We start from the raw sequence: 16,991 nt of genomic DNA, 5'->3' as shown, positions 1-16,991 counted from the left end.
CAGGTGTTAAAACAATTTTCCTATTATTACTTTAGTTTTCCTAGGCCAGCTGAAATACTATTACAGAGTACACACAAAGCAAGCAGTAGGTGTTATTTGGTTACAAGCCTTCTGAATCTCAAGAACTAATCCATCCCTTTTTTTTTTTTTTTTTTAAATCAACAGAATTTAAGACTAAGACAAGGGTATCTGAAGAAACCAGTTCCAGCAGTTTGTTACTTTAATGATAGCTTAATATTTAATGAGAAGAAAACACCTATAGTTTGCTTAAAATTTTAAATTGTTTTATAGCCAGATGACAGGATTCTTCATGGTAACAGAAGTCAGAAGACAAAAAAAAGATTAAACTACAGTAGAAGACAGCTCAGAAAAACCCCTCTATATTTCCTTGTTCCCCTTATAAACTTTGCTGTTCCTTCTACTGTTTAAGTGACTTCTTTATATGGTTGGCATCAGTGCAAGAAGCACATTTAGAAAGCCCCACGGAAATTACAAAAGTTAGCTTTAGACCATATTACACTATTTACAATTTCTGAGAACTGCTTTACTATAAAACTCTTGAGCTTATTGAGCTACAGCAGTCTGCCTTAGTTGTTTACTTTTAAAAATTAAGATATACAAATAGTAAGCAGGTTTCTTTTTCTATCAATAAAAATTGAAGATATAGTTCTTTCGAATTTTTATCTAAACTAAGGCCTTGTACAGACATTTAATTTCTCCCGAAACAGTCACTGCTCTCCCAGGAGAAGTCACCAGTGTATAAGATGTTCAGGCTCTCTCCCCCAGGGTAAAAATGGGCTCGCCAGAAGAAAAATAACCTGGGAACAATCAGAGTTAAATCACTCTCAAGGGAGTTTCTCCTGGGAAAGTGAAAGTTTGTACAGACTGGAGTGTAAGTTGACAATCACAAGCAGCTTCTGAGTGCAGAGTAAAGATACCTATTCTACTTGTGCACTACTTTTCAAACTATAAAGGCCATTTGCATGTGGCTACTGGTAGTTATGACTTAGAGAACAGTTCAGATTCATGGTATTACTTTTCTAGGAAGACAGGCATGATTGGTATATTTTTTTTGCATGTAAAAAAGCAATAATGAGTTTAAAAGTTTTGAGAGATTAAATGAGCGGAGCAGTTTTTCAACAGATGTCATTTAAAGTGCTTTTACCTCCCAACCTCAAGATATCTTCCCCAAAAAGCTGAAACTGGAGACAAAACCTGAGTTCAATTGCACACAAGTTTCCTGTGTAATGTTAAATTTGTTCATATTTGCATATGCATTGCCAGTCTTTAATGTATGATCACATATAATCATCTTCCTACAGAACACCTGCATCATTCAAGACAAGAGAACTGACAATGCTTGCCTAGTGAGCAATTATGCAGAATTTTTGTTATCCTCATTCCATGTATAGGTCTGTCTTCTTTACTGCTTAGTACTCAAAGCTTACTCTGAGACAAACCAAATGAGACAGGGTGTCTAATAAAGAAGTATGCAACCTGTGAATTAAATGTATTATGGTAGTTTTAGAAGAGAACTTTTTTGCATTCACAGGTTTCAAGTATTTTGGTTTTACAGCATTAATATTAGTTCCCCGTGTGTGTGTGGAACTTTCTAGCTTAAAAAAAATCAGCTGAAACAGACTCTACTACATAGAATATATTAATATACTTAAAATTTATGAGCGGAGGGATGGCAAAACTCCATACTGGGTCCCCTTCCAAACCCTAGAAAGGAGTGGTATCTTGTCCAGTTCCTTCAAGTTTGCTGCTAGGCTCTGTTTTCCTTATCCTGACTTCTTGTCTGATCTGCCCAAGTGGAGGAGGAATCCAGGGAAGAAGACTGGAAGCCTGTCTACTTGTCTCCTTTTCTTTGGCTCCTGTTCCACTTTGCTCAGTCCAACTTGTGGAGTTGGACTGTTCTCAGTAGTGGCAGATGATAGAACAAGGAGCAAGTCTCAAGTTGGCAGCAGGGGAAGCTTAGGTTCTACAGAAGGAAACTCTCTCACTAGGTAGGTAGTAAAGCACTGGAACAGGTTACACAGAGAGGCAGAATCTCTATCCTTCAAGGTTTTTAAGACCCAACTGGACAAAGCCCTGGCTGGGATGTTCCTGCTTTGAGCAGGGGGTTGGATTAGATGACCTCCTGAGGTCCCTTCCAACCCTAATTTGTACGATTCTATGTTAACTAAGGAAAGACCTCCAATTTTTTTCCCCCGTAGATGCCTTCTTAGGAAGAACAAAATCACTTTGGCTAAGTTTTAAAAACAAATAAACCAAAACAAACAAAAGCACAAAAAAGACATCCATGATAGAGACTTTCAGACCAGATCTAAACATTGGCAAATATGTACACAGATGAAACCAGGAAAGTGTTGGGCCAACTTCATTAAGTTGGCTACCAACCCCACCTATAATCAGAAAGTTCTAAAACTTTTTCTATGAGGATGAAACTGAATCTTTACAGATGTCTGCTTGCACACCTCCACCTTTAGAAGATAAATTGTTCAAAGAATTTTAGAACCATCATCCCCTTAGACTGGAAATGGACAGTGGATTATTGTTGTAATTCAATTTCCACCATTGCTACAGGACCTTTACATAAACTTCCTACACTTGCAAAATCACAGAAAGAATCTATAATGAGGAATCACTATGAAGGACATGTCACATTTCTCAGTCTTAAGTGGCTTAGTTACCTCAGACGCAACATTTCGGCGCTTTGCTTTCTTAATAGCTCTGTTCTTCAGGACTTCTTCACTAGCTATTGAAAAAGTTCCCACCTGTAGAAAATGTACAAAATTTCAGAATCAATGGTGAGAATCTCAAAACAAAGGCCAATGTGATTTGGAAAAAATCTTCTAATAGCAGTGTGGGTATGGCAGCCAAAATGACCAATAAGATACACTATTAGTATAAAACGGTATACCTGGCTTTTTGCTTCTTGCCCCGTCTTCAAATAGGGAATATTACGGGCCTGTTCATAAACTGGTTCTAGCTATGGCAAATAAAGACAGCTGTGGGAAAGTACTCCTCTATACTAACGATGCCCTCTTTCAAACCTGCAGGCCAGATGAATGGCACCAGGTCAGTCCATGAGCTCAACCCAGGTGCATAGGGTGGGAACAGCTGGGGTCTGACTCCTATGCACAAGGCCAGGCCAGTCAGGACCAATCCAGATGCACAGGTCCAGAAATTTGGTGGCAGGGAAACACTGGCAGTGTCAATGCCACTGCTCCTACACCAAATTTCTGGACTTGAGGGGAGGGGCCGGGGTATAAAATGCCACTGGGGACTCATTTCAGCAGCAGCAGGGCAAACAACAGCTGCATTAACCACCCTGCTCCTAGGGCAACACAGGGGCTCAGACACCCATGATACCAAACTGAGTCTAGATCTGGTCCTGCAAGGAAGCTGAGAGCATGATCCTAGCCTGGTATGGGAGGTGAGGGGAGGAGGGAGGGGAAGAGGAAACAAAAGTGAAGTAAACAGCTGGGGCGCTTCTGCCATCCCACATAGCTGTTTGCTGTGGCTCTTTATATTCCCCAGCAAACCATTGGGGGGGGTGGGGGTGGAATCAGGAACCTAAAGCTGAAGAACCTGAGGTCTACTGCATGACTTGTTGATAGATAACAGAAGAGCATGCTTTACAGCAGTGTTTCTCAACTCATGAGTCATGACCCAAATGTGAGTCCCACGAATATATGAAAGGCTCGCAGACAAACTTTAAAAATGGATTCTCCTTTAAAGGAGAAAAATATAGGAAATTGTGGCTATTCCTTTGCAGCCTGCAAGGAGCTGCTTGGGGTTCCCTATGCCCCCCACACACCCTACCCTGCCCAACACACCCACCCCATAGCCCACACACTGGGGGCAGAGAGTTGGGAGTGACAGGCAGTAAGTCAAGACTGGCCATTGATGTTTTCAAATGGGTCCTGGTACAAAAATGGCTGAGAACCATTGCTTTATAAAGTCCATTTTGCACTAAAAACACAGCACGTATTCTTACTTCTGGGTGAAATGTGTGCTCTTGCAAGTGCCCCCACCCTACCACTGAGGAACTATATAAAATGTACCAACTTAACCTCAGAATTATCTATTTCTTAGCTACCGTTGACCTACAGTACTTATGAGAAGGCACAAAGATTTGAACAGAAATTCTATTTAAATATTAAGTCTTACTAGTGGCACAAGAGTCCGCTCCATAACTTTTGAGTATCAAAATTGTGATGTTCGCAACGTTGGTAAGTTCCATTCAAGTTCTCTTACCCCCATACACAGAGGCCAAATTTTTTAGGTATTTAAACAGATCACAAATCTTGGTTATTGTTATAAACTCCATTACCTTACTCTAGGCCCAAGGTGTCAAATACTAGCCTGTAGAGCCACTCCATCCAGAGTGCCAAGCTACTGGAGATTGTGGGGCATGGTGAGGGAGGATTTTGGCATGCTGCAGAATATGGAGTCTGTAGGCCATGCTGGAAATAGACATGAGCAGCAGGAATGCAAGTGAGGGCTGTGTGACATGGATATGGCAATCCAGGTGACCAAGGGCACAACAGTCAGCCCCCACAGTCCAGGTTAGGTTTGCCTGCTCTAGGCAACAATATAAGCTCTAGAGCACTGATTTGCAACCTGCTTGTCACAGTGGGCCACCCTTGTAGCTCTCAATGTGTGTTACCTGGGCTTACTACAACTTACAAAACATTTTTAAATGGATACACAGGAAGTATCTGTTATTCTACAGTAATGCAATACAAATGAATATTCTGTAATACCTCTCATTTCTACACTGTCAAATGTCTACCAAGCACATTTAAATAAGCTCTCAATGTGTTAAATGGGCCACAGCAGTGTGCTGATTGGGCAGCACGTGGCCCGCAGGTTGAGAAACTCACTGCTCTACAGGCAGCCTGTCTCCTTCCCAGAAATTTTATCTATTTACCCAGTGGAGCAATCATATAAGAAATCCCATGAGCTTAAGGATGCACACACTGACACACATACACAAAAGACCACACCAAAAGACTGAATATACATCTGCTCCAGGAAGCATAGGCCTTTTATCTCAATAGAAGAAAACAAGGGAAGTGAACATACCAGCAAAGGCTACAATCTAGAGGTTTCAGTCTGTTAGACTAGCTAATGGTACCAGAAACTAAGTGTGCTACTACTAAAGTGTATCCTCAAAAGCACATAGCCCACATACGTATCTTGATCCATTTTTTCTACTAACCTAAAGTTAAAAAAGGTAACTTTGTACACCAACATAAACTAATTTTATATTACAGTTAAACAACGCACTTTTAATTGTTTTCTTCTTTGAAAAAGTTGAGCAATGAGATTTAATCACTTGTCATTACGTTGGAGGTCTTTTATTATCTAGCTACTATCGGATCCGATTTGAGTTCTTGAGCTTTAGCCAGTTTAACAGGTACATGACTTGAATCAGGAAACTTATACTTAGCTTTGTTAGGTTGAACTTCACACATTTCATTACCTTACCTTACAAAGGAAAAGGAGGGAAATCAAAAGAAATATCTTACCTCCTCAGCTTCATCCTCTTGATCCCAATTCCTGTCTGTCAACTCCTTCTCTGCAATTCTCTTTGCCATTTCTCCACACCTGCAAGTGTTTCACTAATCAGTAATCTGGTGAACTGTTAGACTAGCACAGAATACATTTGCACAGAATGAAATACTAGTTCAAATATTCCTTAACTTGTATTGCTCAGAACAAAATGGGAAGTGTGCATTTGTATCTTTAATAAAGTAATTTAAAATTAAAAAGATGAATAAAGTCTCAGTTATGTTTAACGTATACAGTTGCTATTTGATGCTAAATTTGTTCAAGATAATTGAAACTTATTTCAGGATGCCTACGTATGTAGTGTGTTCTCAAATCCTAAAAGCGCACAAGTAGCTCTAAAGCAGACAGCAGTGGAACCACAACAGTTCAGTTAAATGAGAAACCTACCTTAAAAAAGGTAGAGCATACATGTTACCCTTTAAAAATTATGATACCTCCCATGAACCTTCTAAAATTTAAGAGGGAGGAAGATTTTACAGTGAAAAGTAACCACCTAAAGTTCCTTTTATTGCGGAGAAATAAGGGACCTTGTACTCAGCAAAACAGAGTTTAAAAGTCACATTTTACTTTGGTAAGATCCTGGCAAACTGTCAGTGTTAGAATTTTATTTTAAGTTTGAGGTTAGAGACACATATGTGAGAAATTCTACATAGAAAGCAGGGTTATTTTAGAAAGCTAAAAATAAGTCAATTGCACTAATACAACTTACTTTAAGCTCAGTAAGGTAATGGAGTTTATAACAATAACCAAGATTTGTGATCTGTTTAAATACCTAAAAAATTTGGCCTCTGTGTATCTTGGCTTTAACTATAAAGATATTTCCTATGGAAACACTGTCATTTTTTACTCCAGAAGTAAATATAGCCCTGACAGTTGATAATATTCATGAATTACAGTAGTAGAATTAAATTACTTTGCTTAGGGACAAGAATAAGATAAGGTTTGGGGCCCTGTATTTCCTGCACTGATGAAATCACCAAAGTTCAGAAGGCTTCCTTCAGCATCCAAACCACAAGCAAGTCAGAACACCAGCACAAAAGAGCGAGCTGGTTAACCACTGTGAAGGAAAATAGACTAAAAAAAAAAAAAAAAAGTCCCAAGAACCCTCCCTAAAGGGACAGGGTATTGTAAAGGCTACAAAAGGAAGTTGCAGAGCAGGCTTGCACAAGCACCCCTCTTTGGATGATATTAGGAAATGGCCTCACCAAATTTTCACACCAAAACCAGGGACAGACAACTGGGTTGAAGAATTTTAAGGAGCCAGATCTCAAATCAAGAATATCTGACATACAAGGAAAGTACTCTAATCTATGGAACTCTGCCTTGCCCCCACTTTTGTTATCAGGGGACAGGTTTCATATGATTCATTTGGGTCTGATGTACCTGCATGCTTCACTAATGTAAAAGCAGGCTATTTGCAGATTATGGAAGTCTTGCTTCTCTGCACTGAATGGGAAATCTAGTCACCACAACAAGAGTAAAGGAACTGGAGCATGTACACTGGTAAAAACAAGTAAGGGGTAGCTTAGCATAAAAGTCTGGTACCCTTTATCAGAAAGCAAGAGAAGCTAACTGGCCTCAGTGTTCCTTCAGACACACATGCATTTACACAACTTCTTCACAGGGGAAGAAAAGAAGAGGTTCTCTTTCACTACAAACCAAGGCACATTCAAGTAGAATTTAAACAGAGTTCTCACTAGGTTTCTTTCTTGGATTAGAAAGCAGAGATATGAGAGACTCTCTACCTCATAACTTGTACACATGCAGAGGTGTTCTCCACACAGCTCTCACCACAGCAATTGTACAGTGAGGCCAGATGGAGAGTGAGGCCAAACAAACAAACAAACAATCACCAAACTGCATTTACTTTAAAACCGAGGAGAAGTTCACCTGGAAAATTAGGGGTACACCAATAGAGATTTTGGGGGCTGATACCAATGGCCGATTTTTAAGGAGCCATATCAGCCAATACCAATCCAATATGCAACCCAGCAGCTTGGAGATCAGTGTCCGTCCGGCGGGTAAGTCAGGCTGTTGTGGGAGAAAGGAAGGGGGCAGATCAAAGCCCCCATGGTGAGGGAGGACATGGGGCTGGGGAGGGGTTGTACAGAGCTGTGAGTGGCTTGTCCGGGGGACATGGGGAGGGGAGGTGGCTCCTGCCCTGCGTGCACCCTGGGAGGGGGCCCAGATCTGCGTTGGGGAGTAAGGGTGGGATGCTACTGTGAGCTGGGCTGGGTTCTTGGGGGGGGGGGGAGGGGGGGGGGCTGGACCAGGTTGCCCTTGGGGTGGGTAGCAGAGGGGGGTTATAGGGCAGGGAAATTACCCAGAAATTCACCATAGGCCCCCCCCATGCTGCTGGTGCTCACCCCAAGTGCAGCCCAGCCCCTGCTAGGAAGAGCCCAGCACTACCCTGGCCCCAGCAAACAGCAGCATCCTGCCCTCACCCCGCATTGCGGATCTGGGGGCACATGCCCCCACGCCCTCCTGGGGGTACAGAGAGCGGCAGGAGCTGCCTCCACCCCATGGATGAACTGCACACGACTCTATCCCGTGCCCCACCCCAGCTGTGCAGTGCCTGCCCCTGCCCTACTCCCTCCCTCACTGTGGGGGCCTTAATCTGCCTCCCCACATACTCTTTCCCTCCCCCAACCCCAAATGCTGCTGCGCATGTTGCAGGGCTGCGCACCTGGCCATGTGCATGCTGTGGCTGTGGGGCATTTATTTATCAGCCGTATTATTGACCACACCAAGCAAAAAAAACCCCGATGTCCAATACTGTCAATTTTCCCTATATCGGAGCCGATCCAACAAGGTGCCCATAGTTATAATACAACATACTGATATCTAAAATAATATCGGAAAATGCAGTCGTAAGATTCTTGGCAACTTCAAAACACACCAAAATGTACAGTCTAAAATTAGACAATTGAAGGCAACCTCCCCCCCCCAAAAACACCCAGCTGTCCCAGCACTAGTCCTGCAAATTAAAACCTGCCTCAAGCTATAAAGAAATTTTAGAGAAAAGATTTTATAGTGAAATGTAAACCCCTAATGTTCACTTGATTGCCCAGCAGCAACTGACCAGGTTTGATTTCTGCTCTGGGCACTAAATCAATAGCTTTGTGAGGCAGGTGTTTTGCTTCTTGGCCTGCCAAGCACAGGAAGTGAAACATGCACATGCCACATGTACCCTGACCAAAAACCAACTGCACTGGAACAAATTAAAAATAAATAAACGAATTAAAATGTAAAGCTTGCAGCACCCCGTTTTTGACTCCCTGAAACCAAGACTTTGATCCGACTCCCCAAAAGAGCCGGGATGAAGTAGGTATTGCTAAATCCCCGTGCTCAGCGTCCGGAAAGAGAGGAGGGAAGAAGCTGGAGGGTGCCCCTCCCCCCATGTGCACCGTCCTCCCCCGCGGGCCAGAGGGACCCAGAGCCCTGGGAGGGCGCGGGCGCTCCCACACACACCCGCAGCCACGACTGGGAGATGGCAAGCTCTGCCCCAAGCCGGCCAGGGCCGTGGTACAGCTAAAGTCTGTCAGGTCGTGGGCAGGCCCGGGCCCGGGCCCCTCCCAGCAGAGCCGCGCGGGCGGGACCTTCCGGGAAAGGGAGAGCCCCTCATGACGGGACCCCGCGAGGCACCTACCTCCCTCTGTCGGGCCTCGCTGCGTCCCGCGAGGAGACGCTGGGTGCCGCCCGCCAGGAGTCCGGGCCGCGAGCCCGCTCACCATCCCCGGCCCCGGGAGCGCCCTCCGCGTCCCGATTCAGTCGGCGGCGGCCGCCATCTTGCCCTCGCCTCCTCCAGCCCGGGGGGAACCGTTGGGGAAAGGGGAACGGTCGGTAACCACCGCAGCAGCCACCCCCTGCCCCCCTCCCGCGCGTGCGCACTCACCGGCCTCGGCCCGCGCCGCTGACGCTCAATGAGGCGGCGAAAAGGAGTTGGAGGGGGAGGGGGGACCCCAGTCGCGGGCGGCCGTTGGAACAGCGGGTCACGAGCCCCTAGTCAGCCAATAGGGAGAGACGTGCAGGCTTCTTCGGAGGGCTCGGCCTCAGAGGGGCGAGTCGCGCATGCGTGCCGGGGCTAAACGGGCAAGATTGCTGCGTCAGTGGCGCGCCCGGCGTTCGAATTCGGGTCACGTGGCCCGCGGCCCGCGCGCTCCTTGGAAAAGGATAGTGGCTGCGTTCTTTGCGGAGCCTTGCGGGTGGGGGTGCTTGCGGTTGTTCGCTCGGATGAGAGGGCGTCTCTCTGATGCACGCGTCTGCGCGAGCGCTCTCTTTCAGTGTCTGCTGTGTCCCCATCGGGGGGCAGAGTGGGGCTGGGGGAGACAGGCAGCTTGTCTGCTGCAGACAGATTCAATCACCACCACCCCTAACCCAACAAGCGAACATCTGTTGCGGGGGGCAGGTGCTCTAAATTATGGCGCTTCATGTAAAGCACCATGAATAGAGCAGGGGCCTGCACATCTGTCAGTTTCCATTGTTCCCATTTTGAGGATTATCTATTAGGGATCTGGAAAAAGTACTTCTCTGCTGCCTATCCAGTTGCTTACAGACCTGAATAAGTGTCTCATTCAGAAGTAGACCCACTCAAATTCCTATTCCAGGCTCTTGGCATTGTGAAAAGGAATTAACTTCTTAAAACCAAGTAGATAGCTGAACAATAGTGAGTGGGTAAAATGCACTGCACACAAAAATAATAAATTTCCCACAAGGTTATTTGGTTAAATTAATAGTACAGCAAGTACATGGAAAACAATTAAAAAGAAAGCTTTTTGTATGAAGAGTAATTGGCCAGCAGCCTCTTCTGCTAAAGGACTTGCAGGTAAATGATGAATGGAATGTGACTACCTTTTAAGAATGGCTGAAGCTTTTATTAAATTCAGTAAAGATATGCCCAAAGTACAGCTCTGTTGAAGGGAAAAAGATGCACAGATACACAGTGGGGTATAACTGGACAGGTAGAGGGAAAAGGGTCAGAAGATTATAGTAATCATAAACTGAATATTAGTCAAGACTGTGATAGTGCTTCAAAAGAGGAAGGTTTTATTTTTGGATGTTTTAATAGGCCTGCCACGTATATGACACAAGTAACTATTTGTACAGTGCTAGTGATGCCTCAGCTGAAGTATTATGTCCCATTTCAGGCACAAGTCTTTAAGACGGATGTAGACAAACTGGAAGGAGTCCAGAGGAGCAGAGAAAGTGGTAGTGATGTAGATGGAACGAAGGCGCTGTTTGCCAATCAGCAGTGGGAGGCAGAGCCTCTGCAAAATCAGCTCTGTGTACCACAAGCAGGCTGCAAAAAACTCATTTTCTCACAGCGACTTAGGTAGATCCTTAGTTATTGTACAGGATGAGCTTGCAGAGAGGAGGTTGCAAAACCATATGGGGATACACATGGGAACCTCAAGCCATCTTAGCCTCACACACTAGCCAAAAACTTTTATCAACAGGAAGGCGAATTCTCCATCATGTTGCAAGTTTAGGTTAATCACCAATGAAGGTTGCAGGGTGGGCAGGAAAAGATCTATAAATGACAAAAACTCTGAAAATTCACAAAGATACAAAAATAGCCTCTTGGATAATTAGAAATTTATTCCTTATTTCTGGAATGAACAAAAAAATGTTTTGTTCCTCAAATCACTATCAACATTAATAGAGTTAAGATTCTTCCTGTTGTTTTAGAAGTTCCAGTTTATATTCTAATTCTCTAGTTAGTGAAGTTTTTTGCTGGTCACTTGGATGAGTTTAGGAAGCTGTTTTACACTTCATTGCCATTCAGCTGCTAATGTAGGTGTAATATGTGTGAAAGGCAAGGGAAGGTGGCTGAGCCTCATGAAAAGGCCAAATGCATCTCACATGTTTCTAGTGAAAAGTGCTTGCAGAATTTTGCAAAACATCTGTGAAAATAAAGGAGGTAGTTCCCAGCTCAGGGGGAAAAAAGGACTGGAAGTGGAGAGACTTCCTGAAAATTATGGACAGCCAAAGCGAGGCCTCTGGAAAATGCTCCAAATGTTAAGAGAAATAGGGTAGGGTGGTAAATGAGAGATAATGAATGTATTGTAACCAAGGACATGACTGGAAATATGTTGATGTGCACCACGTTTCAAGCATAAGGATTGTTTCAATAAATCTTCCCTATAACCCTATAAAGGCAGAAGCTTTTATGACCTTTTGTTAGGTGCAGTCACAAACTACTTGAATAGCTCTTGTCTTCGTTTATCTACTTTGGGGGTTTGGCAGCCTTTTATTAGGATGAGAAGGGCTCTGGGCAGTCCATAACATTGCAAGTGCTAAGGAAAATCACAAAAATTACCAATTGATTGTCCTCGTACTAGTCACCGTGGAGGCTGGGGTGGTGTAGGCACACCAAGGCACATGGTTGACAGCCCAGAGATCATAAACTCAAGGCTATCAGCTCAGAGGTCACAAATTCAAGGCCACAGCAAATTCAAGGCACTTGTGGCATGGTCCTGTCAAATTCTAATGAACCTGCAAATTCTGCTAAATTACCTTGTCAAAAGGACCTGGAAACAAAGAAAGGACTAGTCCCCGTGCCAAAAATGATAAAAAATTGCATTTCCTAGTTTTGCAATTCACTCTGAAATGTTTGTGTCTTCCAACTTACTTTCCTGTTATAATAGTGCCCTTGTACCAGTGCTGGGAGGGTGCAATTAGAGAAAGGCAGAAAAAGGTTAATAATTTCATCCTTGCAGCCTGTCTACATTGGAGCCTGATTTCTTCAGGTAGGTCCTGAGGAGACGTAGAAGGATGTTTTTATTTTAACAAAGCAATGGGTCAGTCATGCGGATGTGAAAATTCGGCACCTGATCCAAGTGTGAAGCCATACAATGTGTGATAGCAACGAGATGACTGTCTGAAGCATAGTACGGAATGTGTTCTTGTGAACTTAAAATGAACAGACTCTGAAATCAACTTATTTCTGTTCCAAAGAGGATTAAGTACTGCAGCAAAAGGTGCCTGGTAATTTATAAAAATTTATAAAAAAAATGTGTAGTTGTGTGTAAGTGCAAGGCACTGTAATATGAATGATAATCTGATATCACATCCCTACGTAGAAAAACCCTTAGACTACTTATGCAAAGATGTCTGCCTTTCCTATTGTATTCTCACTCTAACCAGTCTTGTCTTTTTTTGACTTCTTGTACCTTTTGAGAATCCAGAACTCCAAGCTTTCCTGGGAAGGAACTCGTTTCTCTGTACGGTTGCTAACAAAATGGGACTCTAAAGTAGTGGTGCTCTGCTCAACCTTTTAAGGGTCACAGCATCCCACTTCCATTTTTTTGAATGTGGTGGTACCTCTGTCGGAGAACCACTGTGGTTCTGCCTCAGCTCACCTCAGTACTTCTCAGCCGGGTTATCTTGTACCCAGATGGAACTGCCCTGCATGCCTGCTGCACAGCCAGCCTGGGAAGGGTTGGGCCATGTGCATGCACTGCCCCTGCATTAATGCTCTCAGATCAGCCTAAAGCAGACAGAAGCTGCCCCCTACAGTGTAATCCTACCTGCTCTGGTACCCCTACGCATCTCCAGAACTAAAAGTGGATGGGACAGTGCCACGCAGGCCTGTTTCTGGGAGAACTATAGGAGCTGGACCACAAATCACTGCACTGCATGACAGAGCTTTGCTGCCTGCTTTAGGCTTAGAAATGGGGAACAAGTAGAGCAGTTTTACCTGGCTGCTGCTCCCATGACACCCTAGTTGAGAACCACTATTCTAGAGACTACTACAGTGTACAAAGATAAGACTATTGCCAGTTTAGACTGTAAAAGTTTAAAGTCCAGAAATGTCTTTTTGTTAAGTATTTATACAGTACTTAGCAGAACAGGAATTAAGCACACTACAAGCACATACACACAATAAATAATAGTTTCTGTTCCAATAGTTTTTAGGCCAGACACAGGATGTTTAATAAAATTAATATGAGTATATAGAGCAAAATTATTTTATTTATTTAAATTTATATTGCAACAACAATAACAACAACAATGTATATTACATACAGTCATGTTTCTGATAGGTGCATATTATGTTAGAGGAAAATTTATTTTTTCTAATATAAACTGCAAAGGGAATAATAAACCGGAAGGAAAAAAGAAAATTATGGTAATGGGATCATAATTTTTTTTCATAGCAGAATTGTCTTTTTTTTAAGTGACTAGTGATTTTTTCCAGTGAATAAAGCCCAACGTTAAACCCCTTAATGGGTCCTTATTTACAGATGGTAGGTACCCAGCACTTCTTGAAAATCAGACTTATTCAGTTGGTACCACCAAAACTGAGGCAACCAAACTCTGTAGTCCTATTTGAAAATCATGTCAATCAATAATTGTTCACTACACTTTGACTGTTAAAGATACTCCACCTGTAGTAAGTCACAAAATCAGCTATATAAAAATGCAGAGGTATCAATTTCTAAGTTATTTTATGATGTACATACAGCAATTTTTTGGTAACTTCTGTGTGGTCTTAAGCTATTGCATTACTTTCTTGTACCGAGTGTCAAAATATTACAGCCTAATATATAATTACAAGTCTCACTCAATGTAACAGCACTAAATCTTGGCCTTTGTCCTGCAACACAATGCATTTTGAGTAGTCTTGTTAAATCCAGTGGGACTATTTACAGACATAAATATTTGCTGGATTTGGGCCTTATTTTGTAGTCTATCAATCCTGCACTGAGTTCTGTTCAGGTAGTCCTCTTGTCTGTAAGAAAGCCTAATTAATGAAATCATTGGTGTGAAAGCAGTATCTGCATCTAGGCATGCAACTATAAAAGATCACTATGCTTATATTATATTTACATGACAACTGCAGTGGCTGCAACAAAATAGAACCATTAACAACAGGTTATGCTTTGAAACTCAGCTTTGTCAATATCCTTTTTAGAACTGTTTAAGAAATGTTTGCTGACATATCATCTTCACGAAGTAAAGAAGACTAAATAAGCTTATCAGATATGTTCACAGCTTTTATATAGATGTATGAATCTTTATCATGTTCTTGTCAAAACTGGGTATGAAGAGATTCCCTTTAAATCTTCTTCAGCAATCTCTCGTAGTCAAGGATGATTGTCTTCCGATTATCCGAAGAAGGTTGATAAGGCCTATCTGGGATTGACAGATTCTACTGCAGCTTAGACATGTTTTTTTGTGTAGGGTAGGTGGCACTGTAGTCCTGATTTAGTCCATGACATGCTGTTTCTGCTGCTCTCGCTTTTCCATCCCCTGTTGTTATTGAAAGGTTTCAAAGTACTGAGGTTTCTGCCTCAGACTCTTCCTCCATTTGGTGTAGTCCTGGGCAATAATTTCCCATGAGTTGACTGATGTTGTATTTTTTTAAGTCAGCTTTGAGCATGTCCCTAAAGTACTTTCTCTTCCCTCCTCTTGAGTGTACTTCTTGGCTGATCTTGCAAATAAAACTTGTTTCAGGAATCTGGAGTTAGATATCTGGATGTCATGGCCAGCCCAAAGAAGTTGATGTTGAATGATCGTTGTCTCAATACTCATGGTGTTTACTTGCAAGAGGACGCTAATGTTGGTTTGTCTGCTTTCCCACTAGATTCAAAAGATCTTCTGGCAGCATTGATGGTACTCTTTCAACAACTTCAGATGTCTCCTGTATGTTGTCCATGTCTCAGTTCCATACAGCAAGGTGGGGATCACAACTGCTTGATAAATCATGAGTTTGGTTTCAGATCTGATGTCATGATCTTTGAACACCCGTCTGTTCAGGTGTCCAAAGGCTGCGCTTGCACATTTGAGGTGATGTTGGATTTTTTTCATCAATGTCAGCCTTCTATGAGAGATGGCTTCTGAGGTACAGGAAATACTCAACATTCTCAGGAGTCTCACCATGATCACTGTTCATTAGGAGCTTGTTTGGTACAGGACTTTAGTCTTCTGAATGTTAAACTGTTAGGGTGACAGTATTTGGATCTTGGGGAGAGTTGGATTTGCAGCTGAATAAAAAGGCTATAGCTTGTGGCCTAGCAAAGCTGCTAACTACAAGGCAGAATGGTATGTTAAAAGTAACATTGCAAGACGCTTAGGCAAGCATTTTCCTAACAATATAGTAGTGTTGTAAGATATATAGCTCATTGTATATGAGGAACAGGATGCAGCCCACCGGCTATTGTTAGGAAATAAAGCAGAAGCAAGACCTTGGAGATGGTGAAGAAATCAGCAAGAAACTGCAAGTGTCCGAAAGAAGGTGGGATCAGGATTTTAGGCATGCACTCATAGCAAAACGACATGCAAATAAGTGAAATGCACAGGCAATTCCATGCTAGTGAAATAAACAGTAAACAGAGGCGGAGCTTAAGATAGGAGGGAATAAGGGTGGAACAAAGGAAGGACAAAGGTGGAGTAAATGTTAATGAGCATGAACCAAGGTGTATAAATATGGAAAGAACTAATGTTCGTGGCTGCTCCCAGGTTTGTTGGAGCTGGCCCAAAGCTGTCTCCATTTTGAATAAAGCTGTTGACAGGCAATGTGTGCAGGTGATGCGTGATGGCTTCGATCTGTTGTTTCCCTAGTCGTTGAGCGTCACATGGAGTCTGGGTCTAACATAAACGTCATTCCAATTGTTTGTATGCCTCAGTAAAGATTTTGATGATTTCCTGAAGGTCTGTTTCCGAGAGAGCACGCTAGAACATCATCAGTGTGCTAGAGCTCAGTGATTGAGGTTGGGATGGTTTTGGTTTGGCTCAGGAGTCAGCTGAGTTTAAACAGCTTGCTAGTTTAGGTGGTTTAGCTTCATTCCAGCTGGAAGCTGGTTGGTGATCAGATGGAGGGATGCAGTAAGGAATATTGAGAAGAGTGTTGTAGCAATGATGCCTTGCTTAATTCTCATTTCAACCTCAAATGGATCTGTGATAAATACATTATTAAGAACCACCACTCACATACTGTTATAGAGCAGGCAACGAATAGTGACAAATTTTGTTGGGCATCTGTACTTCAGAAGGATTGTTTAGACTGTAAGATTTCTTAGCTGACAGCTGAAAGCTTTCGTGAGGTCAAAGAAGGCCATGTAGGGAGGCTTATGTTGTTCCCAGTATTTCTGCTGCAGCTGGTGAACTGTGAAGATCATATCAGTTGTGCCTCTTGATGCCTGTTGCCATGTGAGGTGACTTGGGAGCTGCTTGCCCAAGGGGAGGTGTGATGCCCACCCAAAATGGCCTCAGCCCATAAGAGGGAATAGCCCAGGAAGGGCTACCGATGGGCAGAACTCACCTGCAGGTGCCAGAGCTGAAATGCCAGAGCAGCACATGGTGCCGAGATGCCGCTTTAAAAGTACATACTCCCTAAGCATTGGAGGACCTGCTGGAAGTGACATACAAAAGACATGCCTGGAAGTGCAGATGAGCCAGGT

At 43.1% G+C, this 16,991-nt stretch overlaps 1 protein-coding gene and 1 long non-coding RNA gene across 5 annotated transcripts in view; one reads left to right on the top strand and one right to left on the bottom strand.

Annotated features, from left to right (window-relative positions):
- Positions 1-9,638, bottom strand: part of NUP50 (nucleoporin 50) — a 31,053-nt gene extending 21,415 nt beyond the window's left edge. Inside the window, exons 1-3 of one of the 4 annotated variants that reach the window (XM_014606375.3) lie at positions 9,482-9,637; positions 5,544-5,622; positions 2,697-2,780 (exon numbers count right to left, since the gene is read on the bottom strand). In XM_014606375.3, the coding sequence (XP_014461861.1) occupies positions 2,697-2,780; positions 5,544-5,612 (153 nt within the window). In that variant the 5' untranslated portion in view covers positions 5,613-5,622; positions 9,482-9,637. Of the gene's footprint in view, positions 1-2,696; positions 2,781-5,543; positions 5,623-9,235; positions 9,407-9,481 lie in introns of those variants that run through there. The other 3 variants (XM_014606376.3, XM_059726655.1, XM_019482276.2) reach the window with 3 other exon arrangements.
- Positions 9,336-16,107, top strand: LOC132250216 (uncharacterized). The gene is made up of 2 exons (XR_009461861.1): positions 9,336-9,425; positions 15,176-16,107. It is a non-coding gene; the product is annotated as an uncharacterized LOC132250216 (long non-coding RNA).
- The last annotated feature ends 884 nt before the right edge of the window (positions 16,108-16,991 follow it).

This window comes from Alligator mississippiensis, chromosome 4 (genome assembly GCF_030867095.1).
Source record: "Alligator mississippiensis isolate rAllMis1 chromosome 4, rAllMis1, whole genome shotgun sequence".
NCBI lineage: Eukaryota > Metazoa > Chordata > Crocodylia > Alligatoridae > Alligator > Alligator mississippiensis.
The sequence above is the reverse complement of the archived record's forward strand: the minus strand, read 5'-3'. Positions and strand labels throughout refer to the sequence as shown.